The sequence below is a fragment of the Danio rerio genome, chromosome 8 (assembly GCF_049306965.1).
Source record: "Danio rerio strain Tuebingen ecotype United States chromosome 8, GRCz12tu, whole genome shotgun sequence".
NCBI lineage: Eukaryota > Metazoa > Chordata > Actinopteri > Cypriniformes > Danionidae > Danio > Danio rerio.
In genome coordinates, this window is record NC_133183.1 from 21,756,410 (window position 1) to 21,772,317 (window position 15,908).

The 15,908-nt window shown below is 35.8% G+C and overlaps 1 protein-coding gene and 1 long non-coding RNA gene across 6 annotated transcripts in view; one reads left to right on the plus strand and one right to left on the minus strand.

The window, feature by feature from the left end:
• si:ch211-120j21.2 overlaps nt 1–15,908 on the plus strand; it is a 238,318-nt gene that overhangs the window by 148,512 nt on the left and 73,898 nt on the right. The window contains exon 8 of one of the 4 annotated variants that reach the window (XR_012384253.1): nt 6,169–8,543. The exons of the other annotated variants lie outside the window; for them this stretch is intronic. This is a non-coding gene — a long non-coding RNA (si:ch211-120j21.2). Of the gene's footprint in view, nt 1–6,168; nt 8,544–15,908 lie in introns of those variants that run through there. 4 annotated transcript variants of the gene reach the window in all.
• Nucleotides 1–15,908, minus strand: part of trabd2b (TraB domain containing 2B) — a 102,311-nt gene that overhangs the window by 85,725 nt on the left and 678 nt on the right. Inside the window, exon 2 of one of the 2 annotated variants that reach the window (XM_005166877.5) lies at nt 10,269–10,835. In XM_005166877.5, the coding sequence (XP_005166934.1) occupies nt 10,269–10,835 (567 nt within the window). Of the gene's footprint in view, nt 1–10,268; nt 10,839–15,908 lie in introns of both variants that reach the window. The other variant, NM_001270477.1, reaches the window with a different exon arrangement.

The following is a 15,908-nucleotide window of genomic DNA, read 5'->3' on the forward strand; positions in this document are numbered from 1 at the left end:
ATGATAATGATATTATTTGTAATATTTTTATAACGTAACATATCAAATGATCAAATATGTATTATTGATAATACCTGAATTTTGCTTTTCAAGCTGCATCGGTTTAATTCTTTTAATTATTTATTTAATTATTAATTAATTTATTTATTTATTTATTTATTTTAAATAAATGGAGTTAACTTGTTTACAAAGGTTCGGCGGCGGAACCGCATCTCACTTTGTCTCCTCAACCAATCACCTACTCCCTAAAAATTATTTAAGGCAGACCAGCTCTCTAGCACAGTTATTCTCGTTCTCTCGAACTCACCCTCCCTACCCTTATTTTCTTGCTTCCCATTAACAATCCTATAACCCTCTCTTCACTCCTCGGTTGAATCAAGGGGTCCAATCATCAACCAAATATTACAGAGATGGTACCCCCACTCTTGAGTCTCTGGGCATCATCGTAGGACGCCTGATCAACCTACCTTTTCACTGTTTATCCTCTTACTTCCCTTCCCCTTCATCCCACTGTTCTCTTGACATCCCCTTCATCCCTACAATAAAGGCCATGCTGGTGAATTAGAAAAATCAGTTGACATTATGCAGTTATTGAAAAATGAGTTTTGACTAATTTCGTACATCATTGATGAATAAAAGTTTTTCTTTAAAGCTAAATATACTCAATATATACTTAAGTATATATTATATATGAAAAAAGTACAAATATTTTACAATATTACTATTGTAACAGAATTTTTGTTAATTAAAATCAATCCAAAATAATTTAGTACATTAACTTTATCCACTTTTATTTTCAACTTGATGGAAAACTAAACTGCCACAGAACAGGATGTTTGTGAGGTACAAATCTCTGTGTCCTGCATGGATAATTTGCTCTGCGAGGAAGAGCCACACCCTCAGCATAGACAACAGCGCGTGTGTGTGTGTGTGTGTGTGTTACGCTGTAGTCTGAGATGCCACTTTGATGTAGGTAACTGCCTCTCATTTGATGAAAGTAAACATTCACTGTATCCATGGCTTGGCTTTTCCACTTCAGTGAATTCCAGAGCAAGCCTTCTTTTCAGGCCAATACATAATTGTCTAAGTGGTTCTGGACAGCAGGGGGCAATTTAGTCATTAGAAAGGCCAATTAAGTAATTAGGCCGGCGGTTTGACTGCCGCGTGTTCGCTCACAGGCCCCGCAGATTTGGCCTGATTTGGCTCCGGTGCCACTTTTACGCACATTTTGCTCATGATATCATTGACAGCTCAAGTCCCCTAATGGAAGTCCTCCAAATGGAAATCACATTTCTGTTAGAGTTTGATGGGTAATTGAGAAAATGAAGTTGTGGATCTACAAACCAAGGTCAAAAGCATTTATGATGTAAAGAGTGCCAGATTCTTGGGTAATATTTAAAGACACGCTTAATCCAGTCAGCCACGCGAAAAGTTCCAATACCATCTTGAAACAATGAGGAAAGAATTTGACGATAACATCTTTGCCTCCACCATGTGTTCTCATTCCATTATTCTGACAGTCTAATTCTCCAGTCGTTCTAATTCCATTAGTGCTGACGCTCAAATTCCAATCTGCAGGTAGTGTCAGAGAGGCATGCAAAAAGCCTCCATGAAGAGAAAAAGCAGATAGAGAGAGAGGTAAGGAGAATATTTTTGGGCGAGGAGGTTATCCAGCAGCAGCAGCAGAGAGGTGGCTGCTTTTTCCATCACGCTTGTTACTTGTGCCAATAGATTATAGCGCCCAGTTCTGACACATGAGACCTGGAATGTAAATATTTAAATGCAGCAAAAGTCAGATTCTGCTTAATTCTATCATTTAAATATGCATTATTTATCTGAGGTCCATCAGATGGTTACTGCACGGAGAGTTGAGTAAATATTTGTAGCAGAATGCTGATGATGAACTGTTCTGAACGCAAGCCAGTCGAAACATTTGCGAATGTATGATGGAAATTTTCCACACTTTGTTCATTGTGCTATCATTCCTAATAACATTTCTAAATGAGCAATTAGCATGCAATCAACAGATTGGGAAAGTCTACATTTCTCAGTTGCTGGTTTGCACACATTTGTTTATATTAGAAAATGAATTATTAGACACATTATTATAATTAAACTGTACATCCTGTTCCACTGTACAGTTCAGGAAAATTCTGAGGTAAGAAGTTAATGTATGTTTATTCATTTTTTAATCACCCTGAATAAATGTCATGTTTTAAAAACCTCAGATTCTTGCTGTGGAAATGAAACATCTTGGCATGTGAAAGCTAACTGGATGAATCAGGATGTTCAGTTTATGCTGCTGGTATAGACGCATACACTACTATTAAATAGATTTTAAAATCTATGATTTTTAAACTTTAAAATTAGCTCAGGCTATTTCATCTGAATCTTTGTGTCAGTGCAATCTCTGAGTGAGTGACAAGTGCTTGTGTGTCTCAGTACTGCACATCGATTGAAACACTGCATTATTTAAGAGGTAATTGTTTATATCGTGGCTTTTCTCAAGTAAAAAGGTGGATTTATTGCTGCCATATCAGCAGCACAGCACATACATAATTATCTATTTTTTTGAGTGAATGTAAAGACATTGAAATGTATTTTTCCTCCCACTAAGATTGCCCATCGGGCAGCTGGAGATAGATGCTGCGTACCTATTTGCATTCTATCTATCCTAAATAGTATTTGAAACTATAATTATTATGCCCCAAATCGTAGTATTTTGAAAAAAGCATGCCAAAGGTTCCTGTTTACTATTTCAGGTAAAAATTAAGTGTAGAACCGTTCATGCTCTAATGGCCCGTTTCCACTGAGTGGTACAGTATGGTTCAGTACGCTTTAATGGCCGTTTCAACTGTCAAAAGGTACCTAAAAGCGAACCGTACCATACCACCTTTTGGGTACCCTTTACCAAAAGGGTAATAACACTGCTTAGACATTACATCATAATAATATACAGTATACATATAATACCGATCCATGGTCAACCTGAGCTCAAACAAACCTTGTTGTCATCTTAATGAACAGCCACAAAGCCAAGACGAACAAAATCTGCCATGTCTGAGCGGTTTCACTTTCTCCAGAGAGCTTGTGTGTGCGTCTATATTTGAAATAACAAACTTCTTGAGCTGATGATAATAACATGCGTGTTATTATTGAAGTGCTTCTGACTTTCTTTCAGAAATGGACAAAAACGAGAGTGAAGGAGCTAATGTTTTTTTTAGCAACCTAAAATATGAACAAACTGCCACGTTTAACTATTATTATCACCTTTTGGACTATTATGAACTCAAAATGACGGAATTACTTTGGTACCCTTTTGGTAGTAGAAATGCAAGCCTCATAAAGGTGACCCGTACTGTACCACTCAGTGGAAACAGGCCATAACTGCTGATATTGCCCAGTGAATTGCGTGTTATGACATGAATTTGATTAGAACTACAAACGCAGGTGAAAAGTAAAAAAAAACCTACAAACATGATGGACACATGAGACCGTCAAGTAGCTTTAGTAATGATGTTTGTATGACTGTTAATTAATATGCAGCCAACTGGGAAATATTTAAAATCACGTTTTCTGTGTTATATTTCATCTGCAAAAACGATACTGAACTTGTATAAAGACGTGTTTGGACATTAACGTCTGAATGCATAATGATCCAAAGACCTGAGGAGGTTTCTCTGCATGAAAGACTCACGAATGGGAGATTAATCTTCTGCTGCTTCTCCAATAAGGTAGGAAATTAAATGTGAAAGAAGTGTAGATGATTGACAAAGCTCATAACTAAGTTACACAATCATCTGTTAACGAGGAAGTAGTATGTCCCACAGTTTGCACACTGTTCTGTTACACACTCAAATGTATATATATATATATATTATACAATAGCTGAAAAAGGTCTTTAAATTTTAATTCCACTTCTGTAAAAGTGGAATAATTAAAATAATAATATGGTGCTAATAATGTGCATGCAAAGACAAGCTTAACTTATTTCAGATCAGTTTATCAAGTTCAAATAAAACATTTTTAAGCAAATGAGTACTGTGAAAGGTATCTGACATTTCATGGAGAATATGGCTGACTCTACTGTTTACTTTTAATTGGCCAACAAAAATACTTTCGTTGATATGACTGGAATTGACTGTAGCAAACAAAAAGAAGCTGAGCGATACAAACAAATTAGTGGACTGGAACTAATTGGAGCTGTATAATAATATGGCGAAAAGCTCATGACAACTTCACTGTGAGTGTACAAACATTTCTGCTGCATTTGACCTATATATTTCTGTTAATCCCATTTTAGCAGACTATATCCCTCCAAGGTCCATCAACACTTCAGCACTTCTTCACAGCTAAAAACAGATGTGGCTTCTGCTAAAGTGTGAGATCCAACAACTTTATTCTGTTAGTCTAAGTTTGCAGTGGGGTTTCTGCTCTTTATGTAGAGCCTAAAATAGCTTTGTGACTTTCCTTCTTTGCAGGCCAGTCTCACACTGAGACTCTAGTATCCATGAGGTCATCTTCATAGTCAGCAAGACTGTGACCTTTAACCTCATGGCATATTTCTTGTGCATTTTTGACGCCACCTCTAATTTTCAAATGCTAGCTACAAAGCGGCCTCAAGGTAAATAAATAAACACATTCATACATTGCCTTAGCATGGCAATGAGGCATTCAGGCCAGTGATGCATTATGGGAGCTTTTCTCACAAGAAGAAGAACAGCTTATGCTATAGATTGCATTGTTAGTGGCTGTCCCAATTTTTTTAACCATCAACGATCATGAAACAAGCCAAACAGCTATAATGTGAATTAGAAGCAAAGAAGTGACTGTAAACTAGACAAAACAGCAAGTGGCTTTAAAAAAATAGAGTACTGCAAAGCATTGTGCATGATGTAATCTAAATAAAAAGTTAAATTAATTATAATAAAAATAAACTATTTTGTTGGCACCGATAGCTTCATGGGCAGTGCACTGACAAGAACCACTTTGGGTGTCCGTAGTTCAGGTCCTGGCTTGCAAACCTTTTCCAATCATTTCTCCCCTCTCTCCCTCTCCATCTTCATTTTCCATCTCAATAAAGACCAATATATACAGTAAATTTTAAACATTTTTAATTTAATAATCTAGGCACAAAATCTAATGCACGTTGCACAAAAAAGCATTAAGAGCATATCCTAAGGACAAAAAAATACGCTCTGCGCCCCAGCGCATGGTCTAACATTGTTGTGCTTATTCTCTTATTGAATTATGGGTGTGTTTTGAGCATAATGTGCCTTAAACCAATCAGTCTCGTCTCTCATTCTCTTTAAAAGTCAGTTGCTTTGTGCCATGGTGAATTTGCTATTTACATGGCGACTTTGTAAGTGTACTTTCTGTTTACTTTTACTTTTACGCTTTACTCCTTTACTTATATGGTGTAAGGTAACAGTGTTGAACGCACTTTACTGAAGACAATTCTAAACTATAAACTAATACAAAACTATTTCTAAATTCAGTTCTAATTTCCAGCAAACTAATAAATGAGCAATAATAACGAAATGTGGTCAGAAAACTGAATTATATCCAAACACACGTCCTATTCTTATGCCCCATATGGTAATGCATATGTCTCCAAAACCAGAAAGGTGGACAAATCTAAACTAGTTTTTGTTTAAACAAATATAAATATGCATATAATAAATAATACTGCTAATGATGATAACATTATGCAAATTGTCATGAATAAACTGAAAAAAGCCCCCCAGAATGACGAAGGTAGTGGATTTTATATTTATGTATAAAATAATAATATTTATTATTATATTTTTGTATCATTTTAATCCTTTAAATTTAAAGATATGTGTGTATTGCAGTGCAAGGCTGACAGGTAAATGGAGAGGTTTATGTAAATGATAATAAAATAAATAAATAAATAATAAATACATATTCTTGTTTGATTGCAATTAATATTGGTAATTCCATGACGAATCCTTAAAAATTCTTTATATTCTTTGAGGAGTTCAAAATAACTCTTCCATGGCATCACTACAAACCCCCACCCATGAACCTCAATTTTTTTTAAAGAGTTGTTTTATCGCTTTGGTGTATTCTGCATGCTTTGAGCCTTAAGCAAGTGTCTGTTGCCTGTTGTCATGCCCAGCTGTCTATGTTCATCCACATTTGCAGAGATAGATATGAACCATGCACTCAGTCCGGCCTTTGAAACTCACCACTCCTGGTTCAAGCAGAAAGCCAAACCCTCCCCAGTGCTCTTCGACTTCCCCCTGCACTCCATCCGAGAGTCAGACATGGATGTGTGCCAGGCCCAGCAAACCGCTCTATCCTCCAGGCATCACACCCCATTATCCCCCGAGGAACCACATCAGCATTGTGATGCGACCTGCTTTTCTGTAGCACCTTCCGAGCTCAAAGCACTTCCTGAGCTCTTGGCAACGGTTCCCAGCAAAAAAAGGTCAGGCTAACTGCTTTACCCTAAGCTAAAGGCCAGGCGGTTGACAACAAACCAGCATAGAGACTGATGACTCACATCACAAAGCCACAAGAATAAGAGCACGGCGAGGATATCGTAGGCAGTTACTTTTATTGGGAACGATTAATATGCCGGCTAGCGGCTTTTGGAAGCGTTCCCAACTCTGATCTCCCACAATCCGGCGGCTCATGTTTCAGATTAAGCCTCGCAGCGACACCACAGCCTACACATCATCCAAACCCTTCCTTCTAGCCTCCACGCATGATCTTGCCGTCTGACCTCACTCCTGCTCAAGCCTTCCAGTCCAGCACGGCGCTCAAATTATCCCTCAGATTCTAATACAGCATAATCATTTGCCTGTCATTTTCATTTCATGCTCTTTTCTTTTTCTGGGACTATTTTTGGGCGGAAAGCTGTAGGAAATTCAGATGTTCAAACGCTTGCTGATTAGCTCTGTGATTAAAATGGATCGCTGGCTGAGCCTCGGCCAGAATCTAAAGCAGAGACTTCTGCAGTCATTAAGAGCACTTTGTAACAGTTCCTATTGCAGTGTCTAGCTCCATCTGTTCTGCCCATTTTGGTGACATTTAGCGTACGAACGCAATTCGGTGAAAAATAAACTCATAAATCATAAATTACAATACACATAGACTCCTACAATAATTATGCAAGCTGTAGTTGTATCTAAAACCGATTCTGTCTGAATACATTATTTCGCTGCTGCATTCATTTAAAAGGGTCTGGGAATGAGAGTGGTGTTTTAACCTCTCTCAGATTCAGGACGAAAGAGTCGTCGCTGATGCCGGGTCCACGTTTCCCACGATTCCCCCACTAGCTGGCGAGCCCTGAAGGCATGTTCTTTTTTGACAGCATAGTTAGGAGGTGCTGATGAAAGTGGAGAGGCTTCGCTGCCCCTGTACCCTCTCAAATTAGCACAGGAGCCCTGTTGCCTGTCACACGGGGGCCCCGACACACAGATTTAGTTGCAATGTGAGCTTTCATGTCTGTGTTGTGTGATGCAGGTTTAGTGGTGGTAAGCGGTGTGGTGTGTCTGAGGACATATAGAGATGCTGTTAGCCAAGCATCATTGTGTTAAGGACTTTTAAAACCAGCATTACATTTTCAAAGCATTTATTTCTTAGCAATATAAAAGTATTTGGTTTTTATATCTATCAAAGAGGGGAATTTGCAAAAGGGATTTTATATACATGGTAAATGCATGTTTCAAATAAATTTTGTAAAAATAAAGCATCAAAATATGGTTGGAATAATGTCATTCACTGTAACACATTTATTGACATCAACATATTTGAGTACACCCCCACAAATCTCTCAATTAAATTAGTATTTTCTATAGGATGATTTATGATATTATATTTGTGCATATACATTTGTTTAGTTGGCCCATGGAAACCTTTGATTTGGCCCGCCATGCCATTTCTAATTTAATATAATCTTTTATTTGTTTGTTTTATTGTTAAGCTTCAAAAATAGCTGACTGAAATCAAATGTTTTAATTTAAATGCTGTAATTTAGTTTAAAATGTACATACTTTCACCCGGCGGATCAAGGACAATGCAGAGACTTTGGTGAGCAAATCAAGGCTAAACCAGATTCTGGTTGACCAGTGTTTTCAGAATTGAAGTTCACTGTATACTTTAAAAAGTTATACTGCATTAATACAGTTCAACATGACGTTTCTGTTTATTTTTAAACCCATGGCAACTTTAATGTAAAATGTTTTGGTATATTCATCTTAAGCCCACAGCTCTCAATGATATTTGGTTTTTGGCCCTTCATACAAAAAAAACTTCATATGGGCACCCATGGTTTAGTCAGTACTGAAGCCAAATATAGAGCTAATGAACAAAATAACTTACAATATTGTTTAAAAAATGAGTAGCTCAAATTCATATGTTAAGGAAACATGATAAATACAATTTTTCAAAAAGATAAAAAACCGAGAAACAAAAAATGTCGTAGTCTGTAATATTTTTTGCAATATTTTACATGTATTTATATGTATTATCTTTCCATTTTTAAAGTTGTTCTCTGAATAAAATATAATTTTAATAAATATATCTGTTTAATAAATCTGTTTTGTTCAAATGCACCAATATATATTACCCATATTTACTGAGACATAGATAAAAATATTCATTTTCAAAATGGAATGTAATAATTTATGCTGAGCACTGTATATAGCTACTTATATGCATAAAATATACTGCATAAACAAATAGATGTTGTGCACAGTTATCTAGAAACTATTCTTGTTCTAAAAAAAGCCTAACAAGATCTTTTGGTTCATAAATGATTAATCTGATAAACATTTTCTGTAACTAATGATAGAATGTATGGTAATAATAATATATTTTACACAATAATATATAAGTCCAAGGCACTTGAAAAGTAAATGTAAAAATTTAAAAGCCTTTATTAACATGTTTTTTTAAAGCACTAATAATAGCCATGATAATAAAGGCTTTTTAATTTTTTATTTACTTTTCAAGTGCCTTGGACTAACGATTTTGTTTTTTTTTATCTTTGTTTTATTGTTTTGATGCTTGTAACTGTTTTTATCCTTAATTACATGCATTATTTTGGCATTAAAACGTTTAACAAAGTATAGCATATAGAATAGCCAAAACTAGAGTATAGAGTATAGAATAGCCCAAACTAGGGCCCGCGGGCCAAAGTTGGCCCATGGTAACCTTTCATTTGGCCCGCCATCCGATCTGAGAATAATGGGGATGGATTCAAGATTTTCAACCTTTTGTTTGTTTGTTTGCTTGTTTTATGGTTAAAAGCTATATTAAAATTAAATTTTTCAATTAAATGCTGTAAATTAATCAGATTCTGTTTAAATGTAAAGCCTGTCTGTCACCTGACAATACAGAGCCTTTTTTAGAAAAACAAGTCAGAGGCAGATTCTGCGTGACCAGTGTATTCAGCATTGAACTGTTGAACTGTGTTAAAAATGTGATTGTTTTCTTGCAGTAAGTTATAATTGTATTGTTTATTTAAAAATATTATGAAATAAATTAGGACTTTATTAGCAACTTAAATGTAATATAGTTTAGTATATTTATCTTTGGCCCACAGTATTCGATGATATTTTGTTTTGGCCCTTTATACTAAAATGTTTGGGCACCCCTGATATGCATGTATACAGTACAACATTCGAAGTGAATCAAAAATGTTTTTCTAAATTGTCCTAGGACAAAAATAAGTGTTGTTCAATAGTTTAAGGACACTCTCTATATATATAAACAACACAGTATAGTGTATGTGTGACACCCAAGGAACAAAAACTCTCCCCGCCTGTTAAATATAGCTTCTCTGCTCTATACATATCTCTGCCCCATTCCTTTTTCAGTGGCGAAATAAAAGCTGGATACTCGCCACCTGCATATCATCAAGCAATTAGGTTAGTTTGTTCATCTTTCACTCTAATGTTACATTCAACAGCCAGCAGTAGGATAATCAAGACGTGTCAGATGACAGCGCGACCCCACAGGCAGACAGTCATTCTCTTTCCTCCCTCTATACCTCATAAATTTGATTCAGCATTGATTTCCACACCAATCTATCAACCTGACAGCTGCTCTGCCTCCCCTTCTGATTTAAGTTTGGTGGCTTCAGACTTTCGTCTCATTTCCTCCCTGCTCTGGTTTGTCGGTGGATGTTCGTAATTGCTTAATTCATCACAACACCTTTTTAATCACGGGATCTCCCATGCACTCTTGCCAAAACGCACACACAGAACTCTCTGTCTGGTTGCCTGCTCACTGACCTGTGAGAAGTTCAGTCCATTCAGGGGATGGCACTGTTCCTCCACCCTCTCCACAGCACCTGTCTGCTTCCCGAGACGCTCTGCCTCCTGTGCCAAGAACAGGTCGAGCACGGGGGTTCCCCGTGACCGGACGTCTGCTTCCGTCAGCGAGTTCACCATTAGCATCACCCATACAGGCCTCTTGCGTTCCCAGTTCCCCGCAATGGCGTTGAAGAGGTAGTCGGCATAAAGTCCTCGGCCGCGCTGGTCTGCTGTCATCCAGAAGGGCATCATGTGTTTGACGTAGTCCAGGTGGCGCTTGAGGCGGCGGTAGAGATCCCGTGGCAGTAGCGTCTGGAGGTTTTCTCCATTGGGCAGAAGCTGGCAGCTGGTGAGTTTGGAGATGGTTAAAGGATCTGTGAGATCCAGTTCAAAGAATACACTGTTGCTGGTCTGAAAGGCACGTTTTGAGCTCTCTGGGATATAGTCCCACACTCGAGTGTACGGGACGTGGATTGTGCCAAACAGATACGACGGTGGAAAAGGACGAGGCCGCTTCACGGTCCACAGGAAGGAGTTCATGTCTTTCTGCTTTATAAGGAAAAAAGGAAGAAGAAAATATATCAGGGTCCAAAGGACAGAAGAAAAACATTAACCTCAAAGTATGCTTCAAAGGATGCACAGCATTTCAAAGTATGAATGTAGGAGCTCAACACACATGAAAGACAGATACAGTTTCTGGATTTTTTTTCTCCAAAAGTTGTGAGTGATAAAAATATATTTGTACTTGTTTAAAACAGTGCTGTTAAACTAAAAGCTATTAGTTACTAGGTAAATAAATGTATTAGTAACACATACACTGTAAAACACAACAGTCAACTTTATCAAATAAAATGAGTGTAATTAACTCAACATTTACAGAAAGTTAATTCTACTCATTTGAAGAGTTTTGCACTTAAATTGTTTGTTGCAATCGGTTTCCTCAAAGGGTTTGAGTTACCTTGACCTTTTGGGTTTTACAGTGTAGTTATGGTACTTAGTTACTTAAGACGAGTAAACCAATTGCCTTAAAAGCAACAAGCTGACTTTACAAAAATATTGTAAGTAAACCCATTGTAACTTTGAACTGTTAAGTTGACTTCATTTTTATACTCAAGCTAATTGAACTTTTAAATAAAAGTAAGCGAATCACTTTTTTTCAAATTCAATGTATTGTAAAAATGTATCAAATTGAATGTATCAAATTGTAGATTTTATAAACTTAATGAAGCACCAAATATGTAATATTGTAATAATACAGTAATCATTTCAAAGCAGACGTACTATAGTCTGACACTATAAAAGGGATTAGTTGACTTTAAAAAGGGAGTTAATTTAGCAATTATAAAAACAAGTTTGCTCAACAGTTTCAAGTTAAAATGGGTTTACTTGTATTATCTTTGTGATAATTTGTAATAATTTGCAATTGTTCACTCGCTTTAAGTAATTAATCACTTTTTACAGTAACCTTAACTTTTCTTCATTTGAATATAATGCAACAATGTGCACTTTTTGTAAAACTGCTTTGAAAACAATTGTGGTAAAAAGTGCTATACAGATAAACTTGAGTGCTGCAGAAATCCTGTAACCCCCTCACCCATGTAGAGCATCTAAAATTGTATACTTTCTGTAGGGGATTTTGCACCAAGGAAACGTTTTGAGAATTCTTGGGGATAGTACACCACAGGAACTGGGAATGATTTTAGTTCTAGGAACACAATTTGCTGAATTAAATTAGCTTCTACATCAGAGGTGAGTCTAGTCCAGCACAAATGGGGGGCTTGTAGTGGGTAATTTACAGGCACTAGGAACGATTACAACTGTATGCAGTAAACACTAATTTGCTAAACATGCATGTCTTGTGATACTGTACTTAGGCACGGGATGATAACCGATTCCAAGGTATACCGCACTTTGGAAAAGTCAAGGTTTTAAAACCACCAAAATGTCCTCCTATACTGTTTCTAAAGTATGTGTAAGATTTTTTTATTTACATTTTTTTATGACAACAGTGTCTGCAGCAGTAAAGATATCCAAAGATGCCCTTTTAAATTGTAAAGAAATCTGTGTTTTTGAAACAAAGGAAGACGGCAGAAGCCTGACATGTTTACTGCTCCGCCATATTTTAAATGTTTCTCAAAATAAAATATATTGTGTTCAAAGGGCGAAAAAGTTTTTGTTTTTACTAAGACATTTAAAAAGAGCTTATATCAGAGCAGTAATCACAATATCGTGAAACTGATATTTTTATCCATGGTTATCATACCGTCAGAATCTTATACCAGCCCATGCCCAATATTGGTCATCTGTACCAATCTTTACCATCTGTACCAATATTTTGAATGGCATGCATTTGACCATTGATTTATAAATCCTCTCACATAGCCTCGTGGTAAAGTGTTCATTAAATGCACACTTCATCTCAATGGAAGTAGCAGGTCATCAGAGTATTCATTTGGAAATACTATAGCACTTGGCTCATGTAGTGTTTGTCACAAAATATGTCATATTCAGTAATGTGTGGTTGTTGTTCTCTCTGTTTATTTTCCAAGTGTGAAACAACAGATTTAGTGTTGACACCTTGCAGACAAATTAAGCACGCATGTGTGAACAAACATAGTACAGTACACACGTACTGTTCTGATCATGCAACTCATATTACACGCACTATATGCAGACCATTGCAAAAGGGTAAAAACTAAAATAAACTTTAGGCTACATAATTAATGTCTTCTTTACAAGAAAAGACGTTTTGGGACAAAATCTAACAGTGGACTTTCATTTTTTATAAAAGAAACTTGCATATGCTACTTACTACTACAGTACACTTTAATGTGTGCTTTTAATGTTTTAAAATGCACCTATCTGGGGTGAGTAAAGTACTTCTTTCTGATTTTGTTTTGAAAATAAATGTTTAAACTGCCTTAATAATCACTGATTAATTGCACTGATCTCAAACTATTCTGCATCCCACTTTAATATTTGCATTGACTTTTTTGCTTGTTCACAGTCCAAGGGAAATAAAAGCAGCATATAGTAGCTGTATGACAGAGGAGCCGGTTCATGCCAGTCCACTGATAGAGCTGGCTTATTAAATCAGTGGTGGAAATGTTTAACTGGGGTTCTTAGTTTACAGTGTGCCTCTCCTCGTAAAAAGGGCCTTTACACTCCGCAGAGCTGCAAACCTCTGGTGTTTTGCACCCTCCGAAACTCTCAAGCATTTATAGTTGCTGAGGCTGTCGATAGCTGTGCCCTTGTAAAATGTAACCTTCAATGAACAACTTACTTCTAAACACTCAATCTTTAAATTTAATGAATTGTTCAACTACCTCGTATCGGGAAAGAGTTGTTCAGAGTTTATTAACCACTAGTCAGAGATGATGTTAATGAGACCGGAAAGAGGTGCAATTGATGTTTGACTGTTTATACAGTCCTCAGCATAATTGGGTACACCCCATTTTGAAAATGAAGATTTTTATCCATTTCTCAGTGAATATAGGCAATGTGTTTTGGTGCATTTAAACAAAACAGATTTATTAAACCGACATATTTATTAAAATAATATTTTGTTCACCAAACATATTTAGAAATTAAAAGATAATACAATTAAATTGAAGCAAAAGAAAAATACAACCTACAAAATTTCAACTAAATTTAAAAACTTTTTTTTTGCTTTTCTTTATTTATTTTTTATTTTTATTTGCATTTAATATTTTTTTATAGCATAGATATTTGGGTGTACTAGTTTTAGTTTGGCTTCAAATTTGGCTTCAGTACTGATTAATCTAATGTATATGCACAAATATAATATTTTATAGCATTAAAAATCTGATTTTAAAAGGTAGATTTGTGAGAGATGTACTCAAAAGTCATTTTAATATTTTGGGGTGGTGAATAATTAATAGAAAGCTAGTGAAAATGCATGTTTCTTTACACCCAATTATGTAAATTAAATTAACTCCCTAGCTCAAATCATGTTTGTACACTGTAAAACCCTGTAAGTTAAAGTAACTCAAACCATTTGAGGAAATCAATTGCAACAAACCATTTAAGTTTAAAAACTAACCCTAATGAGTGCTGTGAATTAAGTAAACCCGATAAATGAAGAGAACTCAAACCAACTGAGTACTGTAAAACCCAACAAGTTAATAAGTTTACAAACCATTTGAGTTAAAAAACAAATCTATATGAGTATCGTGAACTTACTCAATTTAAGTTGAAGTAATGAGGTGTTTAATTAACTCAATACCTTCAACACTGAGTTCAAACCTCTTTTCAATTGAGTAGAACTAACTTTCAGTCAATTTTGAGTTAATTGCACTCATTTAATTTGATAAAGTTGACTGTTTTGTTTTACAGGAAAACGTTCCTGAAAATAACAACTGGTTTCTGTGCATGCATTTGAGGGTTTTAGAAAGTTACTTCGCCTAATTATAATAAAATAGATCTAAAAATGTTTTCAGAAGTGTCTGAAACAAAGAAAGCACTTCAATAATTGTTTAATTCGTTAATAAAGTAGGCTATTTTTCAGTTTTATATATATATATGTCTTTAGCTAATAATGGTCATGATATTAGCGATAATTTATTCATATTTTAAAGGTGGTCAGGCATCAATTTTAGTATGTAAATGGCATGTGACACCTGTGGAAAACTGATCAGCTTTATTGGAGAGAAGCTTGTATACTGAAGTAATATATTGTGAATGAGAAGGTCACGTTCGCAGACCCTCGGCTCTGTTTTATGGAGTAATTTCTTAACCAAAAACAGGCCTCGCAGTACTCGCGTATTATGAGTTATATAAAGAACGCACAGGTCATGTCCTGTACAATGGGACAAATAATGATATTAATCTTCAGGAAAAGATAAGCATTAATTGTCAAAACATATAAAAGGGTAAATTGGCAGAACCCTTGCGTGCATAATGCATTATTTCAACAAAGCCGCATTTCGGTTGCAAACATATACCGAATGAGGGAAAGACAAACCAATCTCTTTTAAGACGCAGGATAGTGGATGTTACATATTTTAAGGAAAGCGTATCTTATGTTTTCTTCCTCGAGCTATGATGAGTGCTCTCCTCCACGAACTCTATGGCTCAGATGAAAGCGAGACGTTAATTGCGTTAAACAGCCTCGCACATTTGCCAAATTTTTAATGAAGTAAATATGCTCGATAACTACTTTAACAGTTCTCGTCTCACTGAAATGTGATCAGTTTACGGGGGTCAGGGATTTTTTTTCGATATAAATGCATTTGAAGTCTGTTCACCCGTGGGGTTCCCCCTTTTTCCTTTGACACATAAGCTGGCATTGCACTGGCAAGGGTTTAGCAGTATTTCACTTGGCAAAAAAAAATCATTTTTTCAGTCCCAGATTTGTGCGAGGACATAACAAGAAATGACAAGCGGTTGGCTGGAGGCCACTAAAATAATTGTTTTAAAATAGTTATTCCGTTAACTCACAATTTAACTAAGATGCAATGAATCTAATATTTGTTCTATAAAATTATTTTTCTATAGCAATTATAATTTTAATGTCATTCTAAAATGTTTTAATATATTCATTAGGATTTATTACCATTATGCAATTGTATTGTTGACATAATACAATACCTGTCAACC